Below are 27,624 nucleotides of genomic sequence, written 5' to 3'. Positions count from 1 at the left end.
ACAGAGGATCAGCGACTCTTTGTGGCAAGAGGGGAACCTGATCCGGTCTTACCCCCCTTCATCCTTACTACCGTGATGTTCTTACCAGTTACTGTTGCAGGAGTCTACTTTCCCTTTTTGTATCAACCTGTTTCTTCTTTCTTTTAGGGCTGGTGCCAGCTTGGGACTGGGAGGCATCCTGCACAATGCGGAATTTCAGGAGCCAGCCGGCCACAGGCCCCCGAACACCAACGCCGCTATAAACTATCAGCCAGAATTGGTTTCTCTCTCTAGATTTACATGCAATAGAAATAATACAACTGCCTGTAATATCAAACCAAAACAGGAAATTGAAGGTGTTATTATCGATTTGGAAAATACAGGATATTTTTGTGTCTACAGTACCACCTGCTGGATATCAAGAAAATAAGAGGTAGAGACTAATCAACATTTATAAAAGTCATTATAGCACAACTCAGTACTAGTCTTGCACAAATGTCAACATAACTAAACTGTTACAAATGAATCTATGACAAATTTTCAGATCTTCTAACGCACTCCCAAAACCCTGCAGAGAGGTCATGGACATTTTCAATACATATTTTTTCTTAAATCAAATATTCAAAACTCATTAAACGTAATTAATCAGATGAATAAAAAATTCAAACCAACCTCCCTAGCAGCCCAATTCAAAAGCAAAGCTACTACTATTAATGACTGTGTTAAGTAGGCAGTTTTTAAACTTAATTGCACAACTAATGTGTTATATCATTACAATCTTATTAGCAGGGTGGGAGGAGCAGACAAAAATGCCCTCAAAGCACTAAAATAAGAAAACCCCCTCCCCCGGTCTATTACTATTAAGGTACTGTGAAATCCCAAAAATAAGCAGCTATTAAACGACCTCAATCCAAGTGATTTCACTGAAAGGTTAAAGATTTAGCAAAAAAATCATCACCCTTGAAATCCTCTAACATATAGGCCCTCTGACACAGAAAATTGTTATCATGTTTCTGCTACTTCTCAATAAACAACTTCTGACTATATTATTGTATTGGTTTTGCATGGCTTGGTTTTCAGTAGCACAGGGTCCACAGAGGTGGCAAGGTGCTGCGTATGCATCAGTGCAATCCCAAGCACAAATACAAGCTGGACAAAAGATGGATTGAGAGTCCTCAGGAGAAGGCCAGGGGTGTGAGAAGCTCAACAGGACCCAGCAATGTGCACCTGCAGCCTGCAAAGCCAACCACATCCCGGGCTGCGTGAAGAGCAGTGTGAGGAGGAGGTCGAGGAGGTGACTGTGCCTTCCCTCTGCTCTTGTGAGACCCCAGCAGGAGCACTGTGCACAGCTCTGGGGCCCCAACATGAGAAGGACAGACCTGTTGGAGAGTCCAGGGGAGCCATGAAGACCCTCAGGGAGCTGAAGCACCTCTAGTACAGAGACAGGTTGAGACAGTTGGCCTTGTTCAACCTAGAGAAGAGCCCAGAGAGACCTGAAAACCCTTTCCTGTAATACATACAAGAGAGATGGAGAGGTTTACAAGAAAGTGCAATTGTAAGAGCAGCTTCAAAGAGGGAATGTCTTTAAACTGAATGAGGGTAGATTTAGATTAGGTATTCAGAGGAACTTCTTTACTGTGGCAGTAGGGAGGCAGTGGCAGAGGTTGCCCAGAGAAGCTGTGGGTGCCCCAGCTCTGGTAATGTCCAAGCCCAGGCTGGCTGGGTCTTAGAGCAACCTGGTCTAGGGGAAGGTGTCCCTGACCGTGGTAGAGTGTTTGGAACCAGGGGGTTGTCTTAGGTTGGAAATGCAAGATGTGGCTGGGGGTGTGTGTTCTGTTGCCATCTGTTAGATGTGGGGCAGTTATCTTCTGCTCATTGGGCCACCTGTTACAGTTTTCTTTATCTCTTCCACAACCAATCCTCCCTCCAGAAAATATCTTCTGTTTATGGCCAGTGAGTGTCCCTACATGGCTGATAAAATTACACCATCCCACTGTGAGATCCTCTGCCCAGGGGTGGAGACAAGCATTCCTACCTGGATATGATCTGAGATTTGGAACAGCACAGCAGCCTTTGCCCACTGGATTCCCAGAGGAGCACATTTCTTTTTCACTGGATTCCCAGAAGAAGACCAGGCCCATCTACACCACCACTGGACCTTCAAAAGAAAACTCCATCCTTCTGCAAGATCACTGCTCCAAGAGAACCACAGCTGGCACTGCAGGAGGGCTGAGCCACCATGGAATGGGACTGTGCCAACACCCTGACCCACAGGGTGTCAGGTCATATTCTCACTCTGTCAGTGTTGTTTTATACTACTGCATTTTTTTTCCTAATAAAGAACTGTTCTTCCTACTCCACAGCTTTTCCTGAGAGCCCGTCATTTCAGAATTATAGTAATTCGGAGGGAGGGGTTTTACATTTACATTAAGGGAGGCTCCTGCCTTCCTTAGTGGACGTCTGTCTTTTCAAACCAAGACAAGGGTCATTAAGATCCCTTCCAACCCACCCCACGCTATGATTCTACCATCACATGATTCTGTGCCTGATTACAGATGGATGGAACAAATGCAAAAACTTAAATTCGTACTTCACAACAATGTATGACATCACAAGCTCATGAAATAAATCCTAGGACCACAAGAACAAAAAAGATAAACCTTGGTCAAAATTACCAAGGTAGACAAGAATCTTGGCAGATGTTGCATGATCCTTTATTAAGAATATATTTGTGAAAAATGCATATTTTATGATTGGCTTTTTGCAAATATTAAAATGAATATTATATGTGTTGTGTTACAAAGTAATACTATATTAATTCTCTTAAATAGTTTGTTAAATATAGTTTTAGGTTATAACAAAATGTTAAAATAGAAACTATGCTATGTAAGATACCTTTTTCTAAAGAAAGGACTTGCAGTGAGATAGCAGCCACAGGACATCTGAATCTTTTAGAGAAAGAGAATTTATTGCTCTCTTATCAGAAGAAACAAACTTCTTCCCATCTCGCTCAACCAGGACGACACCATCAGGATTAAGAAGAAGTTGACAATGACCAGAGTCCTATGTCTGAATGGAATTTATGCATCATGTATGAGGTGTATGAATATGCAACAGGCTGTTGCTTTTAAGGGTTAATCCTCTGTTAACGTGGGTCCTTTTTCGGGCTCGTGCTGCTCAGAAAAGGCACCCGGACTGTCTGTAACTCTTTGTTTCTATTGTCTCATACTTGCCCTAATCTAATTTGTCCAAATTATTATTACTCTAATTATATTGCTATTTTTATAACCATTTTATTATAATTAAACTTTTAAAATTTTAAAAACAAGCGACTGGCGTTTTTCACACATTTTATACTCCTCGCATAATCCTTGGGGATTGATGTATACACCAAACATACCAATCAAATTCACTCAATTTGAGGAAATTGAAACACTCAAATTCAGGAAATGCGGTAATGCTGGAATCTACTATAAATAACTGGAAGAGAAGGTTTCTTCCTTTTCTCTTAAGAAAAAACTGGAAGAAACAGCAGAAGAGGCAGAAAGCGACACCTTCGATCACCCGGCCGAGACAGGTCTGCGGCGGGCAGGGCCTCACAGCTGAGCTCGGCCGGGCACGGCATGGGAATGCGGGCTGCCGGCGGGCCCCGAAACCGATCGCACCGTTCTGCCGTGCCGTCACAGGGAGAACTCACTATGGAACACCTTCCATTGAATTCACTACCGGGGGCACTCGCGCGTCCCCGTTCCAGCCTCCGCCCCCGCCGGGCCCAGGCCGGGGCGGGCCCTGCCGCCGCTTCCTGCGCGGGGCCTCTGCGTGCTGGGGCTCGCCATGGGGCAGTGCCTGCCCTGCATGGGCGATGCCGTCAAGGACGTGGTGGAGACACCGGACCCGGTGAGTGCGGGGCGGCGGGGACTGCCCCGTCCTTCCCCGGTGTTTGTCACCGCCTGGCGCGGCCGCGGCGATGGGAGCGCGGGGGCGGTGACCTTCCTTCCTTCCTTCCTTCCTTCCCTCCTTCCCTCCCCAGCATGGAGGCCGGGCCGCGGGGCCGCTGCGGTGCCCCGGGAGGCTGTGCCGGGGAAAGGGAGCCGGTCCTTGGCCCCCGGGCCGGGCTGCGGAGAGCTCTGGGGCCGGGGGCACCCCGCAGCTCGGGCCTGGGCCCCGGAACCTGCGGCTGCTCTGCCCTGCCCCGCGGGCACCGTGCGCGGGCCCCGTGGTTCTGTGCGCACCGGCCGTTCCCGTGAGGCGTGTTAGTGCATAGCTGTGGCCACAGTGAGCCCCACTTTTACAAGAAATAGGAAAAGCTGTGCCTTTTTTTTTTTTTCCCCCGCGGTGGATAGCGATGCTCGCTTCTAACTACTCTCTACCGCATGACATTTTTCCTAGCCCATGTCTGTGGTTTGGCCCCTCATCTCAGGGTTTCACGGGGGAGAAGGAAGGGAGCCCGCTTTGCTGGGAGAGCAAGCATTCCCCCTTCCAGACTCTAAAAGGATGTTTCATACACTCCGTGCCATTTCACCCCAGGCTGGGTTTTTTCAGTGAAGGTGCAGAACAGCTGAATCGTGATTTCTGGTGGGGTTTGACTGTATATATGTCAGCAGCTGCTCTTCTGACATATTAGTCACTAAAAACACTTCGCTCTTGCAGGCTGGCAGTGCAGGGAAAGACGATGCTAATTACCTTGAGGTTGTCATTTTGTGGGAGTTAGTATCACAGATTTGAGTCATACTTAAAAATTAAAACTTTAAAAAGAGTGCAAAGACTGTATTGAAGTAGAATTTCACTGTCTGTAACATTTTTATCTAGGAAGTAAAAAGAAGACAACTAGCAGAAGCCGCTGAAAAGAGGCAGATGGAGGTAATGTCTGATAAAATGTCATTTGTTGAAATTATTTTTAGAGAATGGCTGTGGCTTCTCTGGTGACACTGTGTATCGTGTTTGGATTGTGGGAATTGTTGTTAAGTACTTTCCTGGTATTATTAATGTTGTACATTTATACCTTTTTATATCTATTAAGAATTTCACAGGTAGGTGCTCTAAGACCATTGCAAAGTAGCTGAGCTTGTTTGGATGGGTCATATTTTACAGTAGCTTATAAAACAACGTAAGAACTGGAAGAGCAACTGCAACGTTATTTTTTCCTTGTTCTAAGACTTGAAAACAAGAGATGGAGAAGTATTCAAACCAGAGTGGTCAAACAATTGTTGCAGTGGCAATTTTAAGTGGTACTGCACTTGTACTTTTCTTAAAATTGCAGGTTGTATGCACGTGCAGGTTCTTCTTTATCAACAAGGCAACAGTTTGAGCATGTTTATAAGCTCAGATTCCAGCAAAGATGTAGTATTAACTTAGTATTTTTTCTTTTTAAGGTTGCCAAGCTTTAACTACTTAGATATCTTTAAAGTTAGAAGAGGTAGGATACAAATGTTCTAGCAGAACAGCCAACCTGTTTTTTTCCTTGCATACCTCTAAAAAGATTTATAGCATATACTGTTATTGTAGATTTGGAATGGTTTGTCTTGGAGACCACAGCTGAGCTGTGAAGAGAAGGGATTGTTACTTGTGTGAATGTTAGTGACATTACATATTAAATTATGAATTGGCCATTATGCATGGGGACCATGTTGACCTGTTTTGAAGGGAGTTTAGTAAATAATTGGAGCAACAGCTGAGTGATGCATGAGACTCCTAAAAATCCTTGATTTTGTGTCATTCTATGTACTAAAAGCAATCCACATGTTGTTTTCAATCACAAATGGGTTTTTAAGCATAACTGTAGGAAATAGCTAGCTCTTGACTGGCTAAAAAGCTTTCCTGAGAGGATTGAGAAGTGAAGTAATTAGGGTTGTGGATGTCCTTGAAGCTTTGTGGGACCCATTATGCTGACAAAGAAAAATGGAAGTATCACTGTTGCTTTTTGTTTTCTTGGAAGACAAAGAGATAAAAGTATCTACCAGGATTTTTCAGGACTATCTTTGAGATCATTTTAGCCTCTGAATGCTGAATAGTGGAGATGTCTTGCAAGCAGCCATACTTAGTTTCACCCTTGTGAGGGGACAAGAGAGTAGATCAGATGTCCTTCCTTCTCTGCTTCTTAGCTGCTCATTATCCCTTCTGATGTCACATGAGCTGTTCTTCCTTTTGGGGTGCTGCAGTTTGGGACCTGACTCACTTGGAAGGCCAGTTTCCTAAGAGGCAGAGAACATAGGGTCTAAGGGGGTTGTTATTTGCTGGTGAGATTTGTCTTGGTACCCCACTGAGAATTGAGCTTGTTGTCAGGACCTTGAAATTCAGGTGAGAACATTGCTGGTTTGCCTTGATGGATTTTAGCATCTTTTGTGTAAGTTCTGCTATGTTATTATAACCCTAAACTTAGATAAGAATCAGTTTTTAAAACATTTTCTTTTTTTTCCTATTTCATGGTGTTAACTGTAATTCTGATGCTCCTGCCATCTAGTCTAGATTGTCATTAAACAGTTCCACAAGGATAGGAAGCCTGCAGTTCAGGACAGATTTTTCATTCTGCTACCCACACGCCCTGTGACATTTTGAAGGCTGGACTGTCATGCAGGGTATTTCTCAGAGATCACAGTTGAAAAGTTTAACTTCTTCACAGCTTGGGCTAGCGCTACTAACACAGGTCTTTTTCTCTCCTGTTCATGAGGGTAAAAGTAGGCCCTGACACTGCAAAAAAAACAGACTAAAAATCTGTGGACTTCTGGTTCTGCATCTGAGGATTAAATATCTTCACCTGGATGCAACAACAAAGGGAAACAAAACCACCCTCACTTACCTATGGGACCAAGGGTTCACAGAATGAGGAACTATCCTGAAAGGGCTACCCTGATGTAATAGCAGCATCACTAAGTGCTTCAGTCTTTTCATGCAAACCACAGTTCATAAAATAGTGTTGCCAACACTTGGAGTTTGGTTTCTCTCCAGAAAAATCACTAACTTGGTCTTACTCAAATGTGTTTTCTCCCAGGCTTCCTCTCGAGGTATTAAGAATGTTTACTCTGTAGAGCAGAAGAAAAAGAAACAGGAGGAAATAGAAAGAAGAATGGCAGCTTCACGTCCTGGAGAAGAAGGAGGACTGAGAGTAAGTTTAAAGAAGAAACAATGTGATTCAACTATCCATATGTTCACTGTGAAAATCTGTATTGTCATGTAGAAGATTGAATAACTTGAGGAAAAACCAAGAGGAAGGGAAATGGAATAGAAATGGAAGGATGTGTCATTGTCATGCAGTGTTCTTAATGAGACTTCATCACTAGGGCAGAAAGACAGCAGCAATGGCAGACAGCTATTTTTCCCCCCCCTTCTTCCCAATTTCTACACACATGATTTTACAGGTCTCAGCACTGGGCACACCTTCACTGTACTCAGTGTCCCTTTTCTGTGCCAGTTGAGATTGTCTCCCTTCAGAGCTTATAGAAAACATTTGCACTAAGTAGGGCAATGGTTTGGGGTTTATGTGTCTCTCATTACAAAAGAAACATACAGTGTTGGCATAAAATTACTACTGTTGCTATTCTAATGTGAACTTTACCTCAGAAGGCCAGGCAAAGAGTTAATGAAGAATTGCAATCTCTCCAAAGCAATAGATGTGTCTGATCATTGAAACTCGTGCTTCATAAGCCTTCATCTTTTGCCCTCATTACCATACCTGATTCAGGAGGCAGGAGTTTGTATAAGTTGCCACTGATACACTGCATGTCCATCACTTGCTGGGATAAAAGATTAATTGAGAATTTAAAGGTGAATGGAGAATTGTAGTTTGACAGCCTTACAGTGTTTGTTTGCTTTGGGATTTTTCCCTTTCTTTTCCTTATCTTCATACAAACCTGTGGTGTGTTTTGTTTGTTTCTTTAGTGGCAGGTTGGATAACACAGGACTTCTGAGGAGAACGTGATTGATGTTTACTGCCAGTAACTTGTCAGTTTCTGCAGCCCATTGGCACTTACTCATCATGTGGCTTTTGCTGTTTACCTCTGAAGACTCAGCAGTACTTTGCCATTGTGGGACAGCGGATGTGGAAACATTCACAAAGAAACTTAAGAACTAATTCTGAACACTATGGTTTTGCCAATTTTGTTTTGTTTGTTTTCCATGCATGTTTTATTGCTTCCATGTCAAGACTTCCTGTCAGCTGGAAGTGGCCTCCTTATGTGTAGTCAGCCAATATGTGTGTACTGTCTGGTCAGCTGATGTCTGTCTGTCTGTCTGTCTGTGTATGACTGACCTGAGCAAGCCCAGGTGCCCACCTGTTGGTTTTGATGCTTATTTCAAGCTCTACAATTAAGCTTTTCTCCAAGTCCTCATGTAGAAAGTTTTTCACATATGTATGTATTTGAACATGTGGATGACAGCATTTCTTTTCTGTTTCCTAATGACTTGCACTGCTTAGGAATTTAGTGCCTTTTTGAAAAAACAAAAAGTAGAGTCACAGCGGGTCCTTACAAATGGAATAATTTTGTCACTAGTAAAAGAAGAAATAGAAAACTTTATAAATCCTGTGTACTTAGATCAAGAATGCCATTTTATTATGTGTATAATAATTGCTCTCGTTTTCTCATGTGGGTTTCTTTTGAGTCTGTAAGTATTTATAATGAATACTGAAAGTTAAAACATGAAATTAAAAATCCTGTTATTAGTTTTTTTCTTTATTACCACAAGAGGGCAATGCTAACCTTCTCAGGATTTTGAAAAACAAACAGGAAAACAGTTACTAGGCCATCACTTTGCCAGTTCATTTCCAAAAGTTTCTGTGTTATCTATTTAGGTGGACTACTTACAGTGCAAAAACGTTTTCTTTTCCCCAGAGAGCATTATGCACACTATGCATGGGCTCAGTACTGCAGTTGCTGCATTTCTGACTTACTCAAGATAGAGAGGCTTTTTTCCCACCCCTTGAACTATGAATTTTGTCTTTCACATCCTAATACTGCCCAGTGTTGTCCCAAGAGTGCAGTCTTGACACAGTTTCCTGGCTTAGCCTTCAGAGTTGAGGTGAGAAGGGAGAACTTCCAGTATTAACATAATGGTGTTTGGGCTCAAAAAAAGCTGTATCCTTGGCTGAAGACTGCCTTCAGTTTCCTATGATTGCTGGCAATTGCTCTCTTCAGTGTATTAACTGTTCATAATAATTCTTTTAAAGTCTAGTGCAAATGCAGAGTTATAAAAAGGTATCTCAGACATTACTTTGAAATGAGAATTTCAGTCAAGAATCAGAGTAGGTGTCCTACAAGACACTTAAGCAGCACTTAGACTTTGTTGGTCACTTGAGGTATTTAAAACTTTAAACATTTTTTTCTTCATTTTCTGTCATATGCTCCTTCGAAAGTGCAACCATGTCTCTTGTCATCCAAGCCTCTGCTTGCATTAATGCCATGAACACTTTCATTTAAAGCCATTGAAAGAACTTAGGGAAATCAATCACATTCTTCTCTCTCTCCATCCTTTATGTAAAAGCCAGAGCTGTCTGTGCTTCTTAAGAGACCTAGTTTTGAATGTTGGATTTACTCTATGGCTAAGGAACCACATCAGAGGATGTGGGAGTGTGTAGTTCTAGATTATGAATCACCTACAAACCTGTTTCAAAAGATGTCCTATACCATACATATCCAGTTGTCCACATGGCCAGGCTTAGCTGAGTGAGAATTATTTGAGTAAATAAAGGCACTTACTGTTGGTTTAAGTTTTGTTTCAGCTGACAGTGAAAGCAGAAACTACTGCAGATCAGTAGTGTACAGCTGATAGCAACCAGACATGTACCACTGGACAGCAAGGCTGAGAGCCACATAGATGAGAGCTTCTCTCTCCTTATAGAGAAGCTTAGTGCAGCAGTAAGTTTGTGTGAACCACAACAGGAGTTTTGTCCTTATTTCCTTTAATTCTGGATGTTACTTCACCTCAGAGGCGAAGGTGTTAAAATGCACCTTTTCACACAGATTATCTAGATGGTTGATATTTTGTTTACATCAGTACAACTCCTTTTTTTTTTCCTTTATCTTAAGAAAGTGCAGTCTTATATTTCAAGAACTGGCAGGCCAGAGCCTAGTGCTGGTAAACTGGACTGAAAAGCTGACTCTCCTTGACTGTGATAGCATCATCTTTGTTGCAATAACAAAGTGAAACAATTGCCACTCCATATGGTTAAAATACAAAGATTATGCTAGAATGTTTGTAGCAGGAAATTCCTGACATTTGGGAAGACACGGGAGCTGTGTCTCCACAAGGATGGGCAGCATCACAGTGGGCCCTGAGGAGCAGAGATGACTTTAGCATGTGGATTCGGCACAGTGACAAGACTAAGTACTTGAGAGGCAGCTCATCAGGCACAAGCAGTGCCAGAGGTTTTTCCAGTCTGGGAGAGCCTGTCCAGCCCCATCACCATTTGTGTGTTCCCTCCCACCTGTCTGTTCCACCTTACCTTAGCTGACACACCACAGGCTAAGAAAGTAGGAGGCAGAGCAAAGAAGGAGCACTGTGCCTCCTTCCCTTGTCAGGTACTCTCAGGCTGCTGCCAGTGAGGCAGTACAATGTGTAAGCCCAGAAAGAACCCAACCCTTGTCAGCATCTCTAGGAGACGCTTCTGTAACTGTGGTGTAGCAAACAGCTCATATTCCAGATCTAAAGTGAATATGTGTAATAAATTCAGGATCGAGTCTTTAGTTACAAAAAACTTGCTGTACCTTCCCACACATACATTGCCTTCTCATTTCACTCATCCCCACCAACAATCCTTTAACTAGCTGCCAGAGATTTTCCATATTGTCTCTAAATTGCTGTTTGAAAAAAAGGTGGTACTGAAAAGAAAAAGCAATTATCCCTGTAATAAAGATGTGAAAACCCCTATTCTCAATCAGTGATGTAAATAATCCTGCTTAGAAAAAAATCTCCGGGTAATGTATGAATAGCAAGGGGACAGAATGCACTTCCTATAAAGAGCAATAACAGATATCACAATTACATTTCCAAACTAGTTTTGAATGGCTTCCAGCATGATGAGTCATATTTGACATTATTCAATAATAATTTTTTTTGTAAATGATGTTACATCATTTATCCATTTTAAGATTAAGCACAGTTTATTCACAGGCATCTTCCATGGGGTTTGGTCTACAAGGACTTCAAGAAAAGGCTTTGTTGTAGTTCCTATCACTGGAAGTTTTTAGGACTTCAGCCTCCTCAATATTCACATTCAGCCAATTGACTTGGCAAGATAGTTAAAATCACTACATAGTGGAAAATGACCTAAATTTGTTCTGCTCCTGTCACTGCAAAAAGGCCTGTACACCTTTGAGCAAGATTCTCCTGCTCAGCTTTAGCTTTATAAATTGAGCCATAGGTCCCTAGCAAAATTTCCAATTCCTACATTGCTACAGGACCTAATCCACACTGAAAATACTATTTATCAGATTAGCAACACTTACCTCCAACCCTCTCTTCCAGACTAACCAGCTTACTGCATTTCTTTGACTGATTGTTTTATTGATGCTTTCATTTCCTCCTCTGTTATTCACACCCCCATCAATGCAGTCAAAAGCAGCAAGTCCCACCTGCATGTTTTTTACATCAGGTGGTACTGGCAATACTTTAAAATAAAATCCTATAGTCTCCCATTCTAGAACTGGCAAAGTTGAAGTTTTAAGTCAGGAAGTGTTTTAATGTGATTTTTTAAAAGATATTTGAGTACCTCAAAACAAAACAAAAGACTATTTTGACAGGTACAGTCCAAGAACATAAAGGCATTCATGTTTAGTTTAAAATCTTTATTTGGATTTACTGGGACTGTTGGAGTTTACTATTAAAATAAACTTATTAATACCTTTTTTGTAATTATCTGCTCTGATTTATTAATATGTAAACAACTTCAAATATTTAAAAAACCAACATCATAATAGCAACACAAACTTAGTCTTGGATGATGGAAATAAAGATTGAACTTGAAGATCTTGGAAATCTTTTCAACCTCAATGATTCAAAACCTAGCCATTATTTCTAAATAAACATCTCACATTTTCACGAGTGATTTTTTTTCCTTCCCTTTTCACTTGAAAACAGATCTCTCAGTGCTTATATTAAGATCATGATTTTTTTCAGCTATGCTACAGTTTTTATAAGATTATGTTGCTTGTGGTCTGCTTTCTGCCCCCTTAAGGAGGACACATGACAACTTCTATGACAACTGAGACTTCCTATGGCTTTTCAAAAGATTTATTGCCACATATGTGTTTAATCTTCCTAGAAAGTGTTTTAAAATAAGAATAAAAGGCTGTAACTTTGTCTGCTGCACCAAGCAATTGTGAACTGTTTGTATTCAGCGGGTATTTTTAGATGGTGAGGTAGGCCTTTTCCACAGAAGTGAGATACAACGTGCTGATTTTAATAAGGCATGGAACATGAAAGATGGTCTTGATCCTTCCTAGCCCACAGACATTTTTCTGTTAAAGACCACGGGAGCAGATCATAAAACCATTTAAAAAAATTTAACATCAGAAAATAGAGAAAAATACTAGTCAGGACTAAAAAAATTATTTCCAGGATACTTTTGAATTTTCTTCCCTGCAAAGAAAAATTAGTTTTCAAAAAATATGGGCATTTCTGTGTTATCTGTTTGCCCCTTTCTTTGTGCAGCTCATTATTAGGGCAGCAAGCAATGCTGTGCATTGTAGGCATCCAGTCAGTAGCACCAAAGTGTTGCCACATTTCTCTTCCCAGAGAAAAGCAAGGCACAATTCTTCCCAAGGATTTTTGAGATTCACATTCTCTGAACCTCAGAGAAAGGAAAAACAGTTCTTACCTCATTTGCTGTGCCCGTGTTTGTGCCACAGCAGAATGCAATATGGAGATTGTTTACCCACAGTGATGGGGTTTTGTTCCCTGGCCTATCAGGACCAGATGTGTGTGTGTGTGGGGACTGTGGGTGACAGCCACGAGATTCTGGGCAGTGTGAGCAGAGTGAGTGCTTGGCAGATTCAGCTTAGATGAAATGTAGATAGCATAGTATAGTATAATAAAGTAATTAATTAGACTCTTGATATCCATGGAATCCTCCTCATCATTCTCTCCCCTTCATCGGAGTCGCGTTTGATTTACAATAGCAAAATATAGATGACTGATTACAAATAATAAGAGATTAAAAATGTATGTGTATTTTATTTCATTTTATTTCATTTTGAAATTTATACAGTCAGTGAAACAATCCTATAAAAAGATTTTTCTAGGATGTTACAAGGCACATAAATTACCAAATATAAACATAGAAAAGTAGCCAAAATAATGAACTAAGCCCACATACACCTTTAGCTATATTAGAGGTGTGTGAATGATTTTTGAGAATGTGAATCACTCTATTTACAGGGTAATGAATATTTCACATTTAACAATAACCAACAACATTAAAAAGAAGGGGAAGGAAAAGTTCATATCCAAGAACAAAGCCATGTTTTGTGACTCCAGAGGGACTTTCATTTTCTGAAGCTCCTCCTTGGGTCTGAGGGCTGTGCACCTGTTGCTGCTCCCCTCATGGGCTGCAGAGCACCCCCTGCTATGACCAACCAGCTCTACTGTCTGACACAGGAAGGGGCAATCCCTCCACTTCCCCATGCTTCCACATTGGGCAACTTTGTCAAAACCAGAAAGGATCTACACATAGATCGAACACTCAGCATTGTCTCCAGCTTTAAATAGTAAAATGGTGTGAAGGGGTTTCTTGGGCTTTTTCTTTTAGGTAATGGCTTTGAGAAGTTGTTTGGCATGCAATAAGCCATTGTATTCTACTAATTAAGAAAAGACTGCAAAACATACAAATAGTCAATTTTTATTTCATTTCAAGAGACATTACCAATTAATTTCTCCAAATACCCATTTTCCACCTGCATATATATATTTCAACTAGACTAACAGTCAGGGATTCAAAGTAATAAGATTTTGGTACAAATATATTTCATTGTGTATTTTCTCCTATTAACAGGATCCACTCCTTTATGTAGCTCTAAGTATACATTCACATAATAAAGAGTAATAATTTGGCTAAAAAGATATGTCTATTTATTATCCAATTGTAGTAATTTTCCTAACAAGGGTAATTTGCTATAAAAGATACAGTACTAGAAATAAATAGTTCTAAATTCAAAGATCTTCAAAACGGGGTGTCATTTCCAGTCTGTGTTAAATTTTCCAAAGTCCTTTTAAAGCATTAACTAAATTCACTAAACTTGGGAGAATAATTTGGACTTACATACATGAAGTCCCACTCACATGAGAAGCTTATTTCACTTAATTTCCTTCTTGGTTTTGTAATGGGCAGAAACAACCAGATAATTGTCTGGATTCATGTCCCTGATGTTTGGAGACTTGCTCTGGATTGGAGAGGTTTTCCCATCCACTCGGGAGATCTGAAGCATTCGGCATGGATCGTGCTTCAGCAAGTAACCTGCAAAAGTCTCCCAGCCTCCTCCCACACGAACCATCACGTGTTTGTTGTGCAGCATCTGAAATTACAAAGCAGGAAAAAAAACCAAACACTCTTGAGAGGCAACCATTCACAAAGAAATAATACTTTTTTTGCTATAAAAACCTGCTTACTTGAAAGCCAAAACCACGTGACGGTAGTACAGAAAAGGAAAGGAAATACTGTACAATAAAAGGAAAGGAGAAGAAATTGTAGAGTGGCTTTTATTTGCATTTTTGTTGGGAAGTATGAAAGTTTGACAAGAAAGTCTCACAGATATGGATGCTTGGCAGAAAGATTTCTGAATGTAGAATCTGAAGAAGGAATAGAGATGGAAGCAAGTTTTGATATAGAAGAGAAGAATTGCTGAGCCAGTCTTACTGGATAACCAAGGAGGCAAAGGGTGTGTTAGAAGGGGTTTTTATGGCTTAGAGCAAAGGATAAACCCACCCCAAACTAGAAGATGTTTTTACCAAGCAGAAAGATAGCACAGGCACACAAGTCTGCCAATGTGGCAAGTAGAAAAAAGGTCTCAGAATTTTCCACAGCAAGAAAACTGAAAACCAACTTCTAGCTTAAACTGTAATGTACTGACTTTTAGTGATTGGAGAATAGAAACATGAATATGGTAATTATAGTAGTTATGATAGTCTATAAATAAAAGCTAAGGTATAGATTGGTTCTTCTGTATTCAGATGCTCAGCAAAGAAAAGTATCTACTGCAATGTAACCAAAACCAAAGGGTGTCCAGGCCTGCCTGCAGCTGGAGCTGACAGCTGTATAAATGTAAATAAATGCTGTAAATACTTGCTACATGTTCTTCTATTCCTATAGCATGGACTCTTTCTGTTCTTCAAGTGTTTAGTAGAAATATATCAGGAAACATGAATACTTAAAGATTATTTTTTAAAAAATATATTAGTAAAGACACTGTTTTATATTGAATTGAAACTGGCTTTTCTTTACAGGAGTAGTGAAGTGCAAACAACCAAAACAACTTCCTCTATCTCAGAAAAATTTAAGAAAAAAGAAACTTTTAAGAAAATGAAGTTACATTTATTTTAACAATTAAGTCTTGGTGACAATACATTCTAATAAAATAGTTTAATGCTGTAATTAAAATAATCCAATGAGGTACATCAGAAGTAATTTGTCTGAGTTTGAAAACACCTGAATTTTCTGCCTTAATTAAACTAAATTTTTTCTCCAAGTGCCAGTGTACATTCTCCCTTGCCTACCCTTGAATTCAGTTGGTGACTTTACTAATTTCTCCCTTTTGTTTGTCCATGCAGAACAGTAAAATAAATACCAGTGAGGTATAATAAAACAGCAAATTCTATGTTTTATTGGTTTATTTTATAACCAATGTGAATACCACCTTAAAAAATAGTTTGATCAGGATATCTCATGAAATGCTAAACAACATTTAGTTGTCGTACCAGAAATTAAAAATTGGTCCAGGAAAAGGTGTCTAGAAGACATTTGACACAGTCTGGGTTTTTGAATTTGGATGTATAGCTGTGATGCCTATACTGACATGTCCAAAGCTCCCTGGAGGTCTGGCAGTATTTGCAGTTGAGACTTAGATGGCAAATAAACCTTTTGTAACACAGCGTAGCCAACAAAACAGGAAACATCCTCAATCAAACAGAATCACACATAATAGAAGGTATGGAGGGGCTTGACAGCTGGCCTGCAAGCAAAGCTGAGTTAATGGAAGAAATAACAATTGATGATTTTCACATGTATCCATAGCAAAGGAAGAAGACAAGGCTGTCAGCATGGAAACAGATTAGAAAAGATACAGGGAAATATTTGTAAGCTAAACTATGTGCCTAAGTAGGTGTGTATACGTGCCTTATTAAAATTCTGTAAAACTTTTGCCAATTATATTGACGTTAATTGCTTTGCACCAATAAATATAATAAGTTACTGTGATGTAGTTAATGACTTAAGATCACGCTTTTTTAAGAGTATATAAGCTGGAGAACATGCAGAATAAAGAACTTTTTCCTTCTTGAACCCTGATCACGTGAGTATGTCACGTCCGACCTAACGGTGACAAGACAAAAAAATAACTTAAAAAAACCTCAACCAAAGACCCCCTTACCTCAACCTATTGTTTGAATTCTGTGACATAAGGAGACAGATTCACCTGGGATGAAAAAAGCATGGCCAGATGTACAACTTACTGAAGGTTGAAAATCACGTTACATTTATAAGGAATGGAACTCTTCATTTGAATAAGCAGCTGCAGATGAAATCTCATTTGACAGTTTTAATTTGAAACACTGTTACACAAGGAAATTCTTGCTCGTGCACTTTGGTTTTTATGGGAAACACAATGTGCAATCAATTATGGATACTGAAAAATAAAGTTACTTCTGATCCATCACAACGAGGTGCTCAAGCACTCTCAGTTTAATGAGTATCTCCCAGCTACTGAGTCTGGGCTGTTGCTCTGGGCTGTGTGAGTGTTCATTTCTTCAATAGCTGTACACAAATGAGGTTTTCTTCCAGATTTATGGGAGTGAGAACAGAATCAGACTTTTTCTTTCAAGGTTTGTATTTTAGTTTCAAGAGTTTGATTTGAGCTGACAAGGATATGAGATTTGAATCATGCCTTTAGTCTGGACAATATATCATGAAAGAAGCAAATGGTTTTTGCATCAAGTTTGAAAATTGAAGTTCAAATGGAGACAGAGCCTTAAGACAGTCTAGAGAATTTTATTCAGCAACTTTCTTCTCTTTGAATGCCTTAAAAAGTTTTGAGAAGTGCCCCAAAAACTTTTGACATTAAACAACTTAAGCCAAACTGGTGCAATACAACATGGGGTGGGGAGGGGTTGATTGTGCCTGAATTTCAGCTTCCCTTATTATCATAGGGGGATTCACATTCCAAGAGCAGTTAGTACCTGGGCTTTTGATTAAGATGCAAAGTTAGCAAAAAGAATATTTGGTTCAATTTCCCTTGCTGACTACTGTGCAAACACACTAAAAACACACTATTTCCTGATGCTCGGGTTAAATGCACATCTTTTGTCTTTCCCCTTTTGATCTTTATCTTGTGTTATTGCACTTTTACAAAATTCATTGAGTGCTTGCTTTCTACAGGCAGAGTTTTCCTACATCCTAAATGTAGTAACTGTTTATGCTGTGTTGTGTCACAAATGCACCATTTTACTCCTACAGTCATATTTTGATGTTAGTAACATCAGCTTGAATCCAAAATAATTCTGCTAGTTTCAGAATTCCTCCAGTTCCATAGAAGTTTGAAAGACTTCTTAGCATAGAAAAAAACACCAACAACTTGCTCTACTTTCTAACTCAAAAAGCAGTTTTCTCCCCAAAATACTTCAACTGAAGATGAAACCTTTGAGATTTCATATTCCATCCAATTCACCTTTTCAATTGCATGAGATCCCTGAGAAGAAAAAAGTTGGATGCTACAATAATAAAGTTTATTAGTACCAATTTAAATACATTCATGGCGTACATGTATTTTCACACTGCTATCCAGCCAACTAAAACTAAGAAAATCCTTTCCAAAAATAAAATCCAACATATGTTTATGATTGCCATAAATTCCATTATTTCAGTTGTGTCTGAAGCAGGGCTGTCACTAAAGCTCTTCTCTCTTGAATCTGTCACTGAATCTACAGTGAACCAAACATATAACAAACCAGAGGACCAGAAAATAGCATTACAGAGGAAGAAATGATTGCTTTGGCAGGCACCAAGGCTGCATCCAGAGATAACAGGGGAAACAGTTAATAGAAGTTAGGTGACACTGAGCTGTCACTGCATAGGACTTTGGCTTCAGAGTAACACATAGTCTAGGCAGTAATGGTTTTCTCATACCTTAAGTTTGGTGAGTTTGATGTCTTATTAAAGAGATATTAGGCTGTATGTAAAAACAATAAGTTCATCTAACTAAGCAGCGTTTTACTGACTTGAAAAAAAATCTATTCTGTTTTATAGGAACCAAAAATCTGGCTCAATCTGGCCCAATCTAGTTACACTTCTGTGGATGCTGACAGTTTAGTCAGAAGAAGAAACAGATAACTTTCCCAGGCATCATCCTGGGGAAGTTGTGAGAAAGCTCAGAGAAAGAATTACAACAATTCTAATCTTTGTGAACATGTGGAACACGTTATGCATGATGTTATGGAAAGATACTTACAAAGAGGTGTTATTCCTAATTAATCAGTGGGGTGACAGGTGTTATTACGAACCAATCAGGTTCTTATAAAAATGTGAAGTTTTGCAATAAAGTAGCTTTTATACCTTCTGAAAACACATGGAGTGTGTCGCCTTCATTCCCATTCCTGACTCATTGGTGACACACTTCAGATTATAACTTTCTTACAGAATATTTCAGGAGGTGAGAGGCAAAAGAAGGAGGAATTACACACTATAGAGCTGATCCAAGTACTGCAAAAGCCAACACAAAAACCATGCTGACTCAAAAGGAACTTGGGCTGGGCTCTGGAAGCTAAATGCAGCAACCTAAGTCAGATAGAATTAGTTGGTATGACTTTAGACCAACTTCAGAAACTGAGAGAATATCGACTATAAAAATTGAAGGTGTTTGGCAAAATAATGCAGAGCATCACACCAGTGGCTGTGCAAAAAAGTTTTCACATTCACAAAAGTGAAATATTAATGAGATAGCTAATGAGAAGAAATCAAATTTTACTGAATATAAGCCACATAGACTTATTGTCATCAGTAGATGTACCTTGTTGCTTGTATCTTAGGACTTAAGGATCCTTCTTTGAGTGGCATTACAAACAACATCATGAAATGGGCTTCTAGAACAATACATTTCGCAGTATCCCAAGAAACATCACAGGTCATTACTAAGGAAATACCACTGTTCTGAAGAGTTATGTGCATTACTGTATCAGACTGCTGCCCACGGCGAAAAGGAAGGCTTTGCTGTCTCCACTGTGAGGTAGACACACACATCCACACACAAGGCACCTCAGATATGGTACCTCTAGGTGATGATTCTGCTGCAACCCCTGCTGATGTTATTTAGGAATCATTTGCTCCAGCTTGCCCATACCACTTTTGATGATCTACCCTCCTGTCTATGAAAAATAAATGACTTTCTCAAATCTCAGCAGTGTTCAGCATTCACTAACAATTCTTAGAAAAAAAAGCAAAGTGAGAGCAGGATACAAATCTCAGACCAGGAATGGGACTCAGATCTAGGCTGTTAGCCTGCCCCAGTGAGTCTCTGGGCCTGCATCTAGAATGTGTTATTGTCAAGCAATGACAAATTATTCTGCAGGGCATAGCTCATGTGGACATTTTCATGAAGCAGGACATCTCTTCCATATCAGAGACTGTAGTCTTTCTCTCCCCAGTTGTGAGAAGAACTGATGTTTGGTGCTGGCAAAAGGTGAACTCTTGGAATTTGACGCACATATCTGTATGGAAGATGAAAAAGTATTATCTGCAGATTTGAGACACCACTGCTTCAGGAAACAGGGCCAGCAAAATTAGTCTTCAAAATCCATAGAGATTCCAATGTTTGGCAGTTACCCAGGTCTGCTTGAAGGTGGCCACTGAAAATTCTCACAGGTATCATCACTTCATGTGGAAGCAGGTCTAGCTGGGTGAAGCCCTGAGAAAGGCTCTGGAAGACTGGCAGTGTGCAGAAGTCTGTCCAGCTGTATGCCCACCAAGAGGCTCTGATGACAGTGGCTCAACATCCCTGACAGTCACCAAAACATGCAAAAGTTCTGTAACAGTCCATGCTAATAGTCCATTCAAACAGGATGGCTGGGGGCTGCCCAAGAAGAGGACACCACCATAGTAGGTGGTAGAAGGCATTTATACAAAATTAGAAGTTTTCTGAATTCATTCAAACAGGGATGCAAATTTTCAGAAATTTATAGGTAACTGTTTGTTGCTACATGAAGTTTTTCTACTTCTCTGTGAATTCAGTGACCTGAAAACACCAGAGTCTGTAACAGGCTCCTGCTTATTTGCTTGCAAGCCAAATGTAGATATTAAAAATACCTTGTTAGCAAAGATTATGCAACTTCATCACTAGAATTCCTCATGAAATTTATAGCAAAATCCTGAAGTATGATCTGATTTAATCATCAGCCAGGTTCTATTTAGATACAGTCCTATTTTAAAAAGTTTATAGACACTGTAGCATAAATATTATAAAAGGCAGTACTGCTGTTACACACAGAGGACTCCCTTACACACAAGGAATCGTGGGAGTAGTTCCCAGCAGAATATGGAAGAAAATCAGCTTGCAGTGGGAAAGCTAGAAAGCTTCCCTCCAACTACACCCTCTCTTGGCTTTCATTCCCCTTTTGTCATGGAATTTGTGTCTTCTTAAAGAAATGCTTTAGCCTAATAAAACAATAAAGCTTATTTTAGACTTCTAAGGAGTCACTTATGTGCCTGAGTGCACGTCCAAGAGATTAAAACCGAACCGAACCTCCACAAATCTGAAAAAGTGCAAATTATGTAGTCAATTCCAGGTACTAATTATTCATGCATACTGAAGTGATCTATTTGCAGTCTATTAATGTATATTTTGGCAGATGATAATTTATTAGTCCCTTCCAACCTAAATTATCCTAAAAATTAGTAAAAATAAGTAAAAATAAGTCTTTCTCCGCCTGAAAACCAGGAAATATGCACTCCTCATTTTCCCTTGTCATCCCTCATTAAGTCACATTTTGCCTAGCTCCCCTCTTTATATAGGATTATACAAAAATGTTCTGGATAAAAATGTCTTCTAGTTTTAAAAGTTCCAGATGATGCAACCTCAGCCATTACATATGGATTTGTTTAAGGAGCAGCTCTGACTTTCTGTGTTGTCATTCTAAAACCCCAATAAAATGGCCTGCACTTCCTCTCTCTTCAGACACCATGATAATGACATGGAAAATAGATGGCTCTCTGGATTAACATCTCCCTCTCATTTTTGGGAAGTTATATGTTGTAAATCACACGAAACAAATCTCTCTTAGTTGGAGAAAACATCATAAAAAAGCTCAGACTGAAAAAAAAAGTCAAGAACATATGTTAATTGCTTGTCACAATATTTATAGCTATGCTACAGTTTGGCTTAAGAATTAACATACTTTCTGAATTATAAAGAATTTTATTTTAATGTTACATCTTGGTCTGCATCAAACACATCAACAGGTATCCACTTAATTCATTGAAACAACCTCTGATTCAGATCAAAAGAACAAACAGACTTTGTTTACACAAACACAAAAGGCATCTAAATAATCATTCAGATATGTAAATACCCAAAGGGCTATTAAAGCATTAAAAGTATCAAACAGAAAATGGCTGGTGTAATTATCCACTTTTCTTATTTTCAAAATTTAGTTGTCACTTCACTCTGCAAACCAAATTCATCAAAGAGGACTGCAGACATCTTTCTGCATGCAGGACATTGAGGAGGTCAGCTACAGTAAAGATGGTGTTTTTAAGCAAACCCTTATCCTTTCAAAGTTAAAAGTGAGGTTTTCTGCAAAATTGTACTGAGTACTAAATGCCATGTAATCCTCCCAGGCAAAAACTATTATGATAAGAGTACCAAATATAAAAAAAGGAATGGCAGCAGAGCGGTATGTTATATTCAGTGGCATCTTTAAGACAAACACTATCTTTTACTTAATATATGCCAAGATACTTCATCTGCCCAATGAAGAATTTAGGGTTCAATTTCATATTTTTGTACCATTTTCCATATTCAACTCCAAACTGATTCAGATACCTGCAGCAGACACACAATAACAGTGAGGGGTTTTTTTTCAGCAGTAAGAATGAGATAATATTATTATTGTGATCTATCACAGATACCACTGTATCTTCAAAGAAGAGTTACTCTAAAAAAGGCCATCTCTCCTCAATTAAGACATAATGAGAGATTCATAGTGAGTGCCCATTCATTAGTGGGCAACAGACACCTCTAACAGTCCCTATTCTAGGACAGAATTTTTTAATGATAAGTGTGTTTTCATTACATTTTCTTCCCTACCCATATTTTTGTCATTTTTCTATTTCACCGTTGAATCTTCAGGATTTGTAAAGTGATAGCAGCTTATAATATCATTATAAAAGACATTAGGTACTATAACTTTTTACTGTAATATAATATTATATTATTAAATATTCTTTTGCACTTTAACCTAGTAATACATTTTGAAATAAAGTAGAGATGGAAATGTTTAATATATAAATAAAGCAAAGATCTACTCCTTGCTGGACACTTACTCAGTAACAGATACACTTTTTTACCAAGTGAAACCAGTTCCACATTTTCAAGAAATGAGTGATGTAGTTCCTACTGAAGTCAGAGGGAAGTCCGATTCTTCAAAATGTATTTTGGGTCATGTTTTTTGGAAATCTGAGCCAGACCTTTTTGCTAAAATAAGTAACATTTTTTTTCTTTTACGAAAAGGCCCCTAGGATAAAGGTTTTAAAACCCTAACCACTATATCGTTTGTTAATTAAATCCACTCCTTTCAAAGCAGCCTTCCCGTTCTCCTTTTCATCTCATAGAAATTTCTATGAAAATATGTATAACAACATCAGCTGTTTTATTTCACTAAAACACATAGCAGAGAGCTCTTGTAATTTAGAATAGGAAGTGAATTGCTTCCACCCCACTCATCTTTACGTAACTGATTAGCCACTTTGCTTGTGTGTTTTCTCCCTTTTCTAAACTGGTATTACTGTCCATTTGGCAACTGACTCCATTTTCAAAACCACTCCTTTCTGTGAAAAACTTAAGCTAACAAGGGTAAGTAAAGTGGAGTTAAAATGAGACTGCCTTTGTCTTTTGGGATTCAGTTTTATTTCAGGCCTTTTATACTCCATTTGTTAGTGCCTTATAGATTAGGACTTCCTTTGAGATTTATATTTCACGACTTTCCAATTTATTTTTGCAATAATTACACAAGTTGTTAAACTACCTTATCAGCCAAAAATCTTGGTTTTTACAGTGCTTATGGAATATATATATATATTATGCTATTATAAGATGTCATGTTTTCAGTGCAGCACTTGTAACACAACTGGGAATAGAAAACATCTGTGCTGAAGACAGGCAGAAAAGTAAGTGGCTAGTGATTCCAGTGAAATCAGACTGCTGTAGCTCAAAAACAAATACTTCATATATTACTATACCTTGTTGGTATGACCTGTATTATGTTAAAACACTGCTTAAGCAACTTATAATTCATACATGATTGCAAATTACTCCTAGCAGGAAGGCAAGTGGAACCTGTAAAACAGTTTAAAAATCTGGGAACAGTGCTCCCAAGTATCTCAACTCTGTGCCTTTCACCATTACACAGAGCTCAATCCTGCTCCAATCTTTTGGTTTGTGCAGAAGGCAAATCTCCACCAAGCCTCACAGCAATATGAAATGAAAACAAAAATTGACTTAGATTTAGTCACAGCTCAGGAAACTAGCATGTAATCAGGTCAGAAACCCAATACCATGGGGAAAAAGTTTGTAAATTGCTCCTAGAGAGTTCCTCTAGAAGAGATACAAATGTGAAAAAGGTGATGGCTTACTTACATCTCGGTTTATAAAGGTCTGAAAGAAGCTAGGAAGCACATATTTGATCATGAAGACACAGCGTGCCTAAAAATGAATAGGATGTTAAATTATTAAAGCCCTATGTGATCTAAGAGAAATAAGTAGTTTCACAAGCCTCCATTTATAGCAGAGAGCAGGTAATTGGCATGTTTGTAGTGGTATCAGGAACAACATACCAGAAAAATCTTCCATTTGATGTATCAGCAGAACATCATTGTAGGACAGCACCACAGCAATTGCTGAAAACAGTACTCTGATAAATCTAACAGGGCATCACTGAAGATCAGCCAGTTGTGGGTTGTGGGAAGTACATCAACAGCAGGGTGGTGACAGAATAAGGAAGTAGAAAACAGGATGTGGGGATGAGCAAAATGATAACAAACAGGTGGCCTAGAAGTACCCACTGGAATGTTAGAGACAATAGTACTTGAGAGCCAAGGTGTCCTGGGGTGATTCATACTGGTATTGTATTCCATATCTGTCTGTGCCAAAAAACTGTTACTGTCTCTTTCAGACCCTGATGCCTTGAGAAGGCTGACATAGAACAGAGCCTAGGCAGAGTTAAAGAATAAAGTAGGGGTTTATTAAAAGGCCTTAATGGATCCACCTGGGGCAGCACAAGAGCCCAGGCAGGGTTGCACCCAAGATGAACCAAAATGGTCACAAAATGCACAACTGGTCACGAGGTCTCACGCTTTTATAAGGTTTGATCCATTTGCATATTGGAGTTATTTGTCCAATTATAGCTTTAGGTTATGAATTCCCATCCTTCTTGTTTTCTTTCTTCCCATGCTCTTGGGCCTGAAACTTGTAACAGTTGTCCTTGGTCCCAAGCTAGAAAAGGAATTGTTTTGTTTGCCTACCCCGTGAAGAGAACTTGCTAACACTTGATATGAAGCTCAGAACTACACAGCTAGGCAGCACAAAATCTGAAAAATATGAAAGCTAAAACATAAGGCATCACCCTGCATCTGGGACCCTTGTGTATGTGGGGTTGTGATCGTGGGCATTTTCAAACTCTCCCTGCCCAGGTGGTTTGCTGTTTTTCACCATGTGGTGTTTGCTTGCAGGCTGCTTGGTCTTTGCTCAAGGAAACGTTTTGGTTTTTTCCTTTTTTTTTCCCCTTGGCTTGGAGAAAGTGTAGTTATCGGGGCTGAGCTTCCTTGGGAGGAGTTCCACACGTCCCTGCTGGTGACCCTGCTCCAGGAGAGAAGATGGGAGCAGAGCTCTGGCTCTTTTGTGGCAGCTTTGGATTTCCAACTGTAGCCATTTGTAGAAAGTGCATTTCACAATTACAAACCATTTTGAAGTGAACTTTCCAACTGCCAGCAGTGGAAACAAAAAGCCAGTGAGGTGCTGGAGCCAGGACACGTGTCCCCCTTGGCCTGCTCCTCCTGCTGCCACCCCTCCACTGCGATGCAGAGTGCAGCAGCGGCGGCATGGATCCCATACGAGCCTGCAGGTTTCCATTTGCCTCCGGAACAGCCCTGCAGCTTCCCCCTTCCCTGCAGGGGCTGTCACCATCAAGTCTCTTGTTCCTGGGGCCACACAGTTGCCTGGGAGGTGCCATTTGTCATGATCTGTCCTAACGAATGGGTTTCGTGATGGTTCATGAATTGATCTCAGAGATCCAAGATCGACATGGCACAGGGGGTTTGCAGTAATAATCATAAACAAATGCACCTTTATTGAATAACCACAGCAAAATGCGTTGGGGAGGAATTGGGGGAAAAGGGAAGAATAAGGAAAAAGAAGGAGGAAGAGAAAGGAAGGTATATAGCTACCAAACATAGAACGGCGAAGTCCTTCAATGTCCAGCCGATGGAGTTCACCAAGTCACGTCCAGGGAGATCTCAGAGATTCCAGTCAATTTGGACTCTAATTATACTCTTTTTTGATGGGCGAAGGAGATGAATCTTGAAATCAAATCAAAAGTAGTCTATTGTATTTTCTGGGGGAAAATGGTATTTGGAGAAGGGTATACACAGTCCATGTTCTCAGCAGTGGGTGAGAACCATTGTCGTCTACTGCTCATACCTGCAACATCCATCTTGCTTTGGTCATAGGGGTTTCATGTCTCAGTCCTTGATGGAGGGGCTTCTTACATCTCTGTCTGTCACGATGGTTGTAAAACAGGTGAGGGGTCTTCTGTGGGGAGCACCCAAAACCTCAAGAGAAGTCCAGCCAAGGCGAGAGGTGGGAAAAATTCCAGGGCTATCATTGCGAAAGGGCAAAGTGCCCCTTTTCTCCTTTCACTGGGTTCAGTGTGGCATACAGCAAACACACCTGTGAACAATAGCTTAGTAATGCCAGAAGCTGTGCTCAGGCCTCAGGGTCCTTGGCCTTCTCCAAAAGGGCCAGAATTTCAGACAAGGGTCCTTTTTCTTCAGTGATCCCCAATCTCTGTCCCTTTCATGATGATTGTGAGGCAGATGAGGGAAACTTCAGACAGAGACTTGCACCATTTTAGAAGTGAAAGTGTGATGTCATCTCCCACCGTGTCCTTCAGCCATTTTGGGAATGGCATTTCGGGCCTCTCTTTGCTCTCGCGGGGTTGTGAGGGCTAGCAGTTTAGTAACTAGCAGTTATTTACCTTTTTTTTTCTTTCCTGCCTGTTGGCATTCTGTTTGTTAATAAATTTTTTGTGGGTTTTTTTCACTTTGATCTACTCATATTTATTCCTTATTAGTGGAAAGGGATTATCTGAACTCTGAAAGGGAGACAACTCATTCCAGAATGTTCTCCATTAAATTGTCTCAAACCAAGAGACAAGGGAAAGAAAGTTTCTTTTCAACAGCCATCTAAGAGTAAGCAAGAATCTAGCAGCCCACTGAAATACTGAACTGATGTAGCACATGGGATAATGAAGGATAGAGAGGGAAATCTCAGGGCAACTCACAGTAATTACAACTTAAAAGACTGAAAGGACAAACTGGAAGTGGGACTGTCAACACTGTCTCATAAAGTACGGGATCCAGCACAGCCATGATTTTTAACTGATACACAGTCTTCTGTAGAGATAGCAGAGATTGTTCCAAAGTTTCAGTGATAAAGAAAATGGCACATGATACCTGACCTCAGGACCTGAGATATTTGCAAAGACCCATATGGAAAGCTGTGCCCAGGAAACTGAGACATTTACAAGAATGGGATAGGAACAAAGAAAGATCCACTAGCACAGTGAAGTGAATGGAAAGATCTCATGAAGCCTGAGACACTGAAGAACAATCCTTTGATTAGTGTAGAAGTCCCAGACTGAGGGTGAGCATTTCTGCAGTCATTCGGTGTATCATCAAAGATACTTAGAAATCATGAAATAACATCTTGCCTTCTGCAAGGCAAGTGAGGAAATGGAAAATTTTCCCTTTTCACATTGCAAAAATGCAACATTCTTAATTTACTAGTGCAAGGCAAGAGATGAAGTCATTATGCTTGGTATAATGGCAAAAACCACTAATGCATGGGAGTTCAGCTATTTGTATACCTGAAGCAGCCAGGAACTGTTTTAGAGGTTGAAACCACAGCCAGGTAAATCCTGTATGGCACAGATAGCTATTGACCTCTGGAATTAACAGCTGTGTTA

At 39.8% G+C, this 27,624-nt stretch overlaps 2 protein-coding genes across 9 annotated transcripts in view; one reads left to right on the top strand and one right to left on the bottom strand.

The window, feature by feature from the left end:
* Positions 1–3,725: 3,725 nt before the first annotated feature.
* On the top strand, positions 3,726–8,627 carry SVIP (small VCP interacting protein). The gene is made up of 4 exons (XM_030950347.1): positions 3,726–3,876; positions 4,789–4,839; positions 6,968–7,081; positions 7,855–8,627. The coding sequence occupies exons 1-4, from the start codon at positions 3,814–3,816 to the stop codon at positions 7,867–7,869; spliced, it is 243 nt and encodes an 80-aa protein (XP_030806207.1). The 5' UTR covers positions 3,726–3,813; the 3' UTR covers positions 7,870–8,627.
* A 4,546-nt stretch (positions 8,628–13,173) lies between these two features.
* GAS2 (growth arrest specific 2) overlaps positions 13,174–27,624 on the bottom strand; it is an 89,362-nt gene continuing 74,911 nt past the window's right edge. For 4 of the 8 annotated variants that reach the window (XM_030948668.1, XM_030948667.1, XM_030948664.1 and 1 more), the window contains exon 8: positions 13,174–14,480. In XM_030948668.1, the coding sequence (XP_030804528.1) occupies positions 14,262–14,480 (219 nt within the window). In that variant the 3' untranslated portion in view covers positions 13,174–14,261. The remainder of the gene's footprint in view (positions 14,481–27,624) is intronic. The other 4 variants (XM_030948662.1, XM_030948665.1, XM_030948663.1 and 1 more) reach the window with 2 other exon arrangements.

Source organism: Camarhynchus parvulus, chromosome 5, assembly GCF_901933205.1.
Source record: "Camarhynchus parvulus chromosome 5, STF_HiC, whole genome shotgun sequence".
NCBI classification, from domain to species: Eukaryota; Metazoa; Chordata; class Aves; order Passeriformes; family Thraupidae; genus Camarhynchus; species Camarhynchus parvulus.
The sequence above is the reverse complement of the archived record's forward strand: the minus strand, read 5'-3'. Positions and strand labels throughout refer to the sequence as shown.

What these genes read in the sequence shown, in the direction of transcription:
- SVIP (XM_030950347.1), top strand. Translation starts at nt 3,814, where the DNA reads ATGGGGCAGTGCCTGCCCTGCATGGGCGATGCCGTCAAGGACGTGGTG. An exon ending in TGGTGGAGACACCGGACCCG is followed by an intron (nt 3,877 to 4,788) that starts GTGAGTGCGGGG and finishes ATTTTTATCTAG; the next exon opens with GAAGTAAAAAGAAGACAACT. An exon ending in CTGAAAAGAGGCAGATGGAG is followed by an intron (nt 4,840 to 6,967) that starts GTAATGTCTGAT and finishes GTTTTCTCCCAG; the next exon opens with GCTTCCTCTCGAGGTATTAA.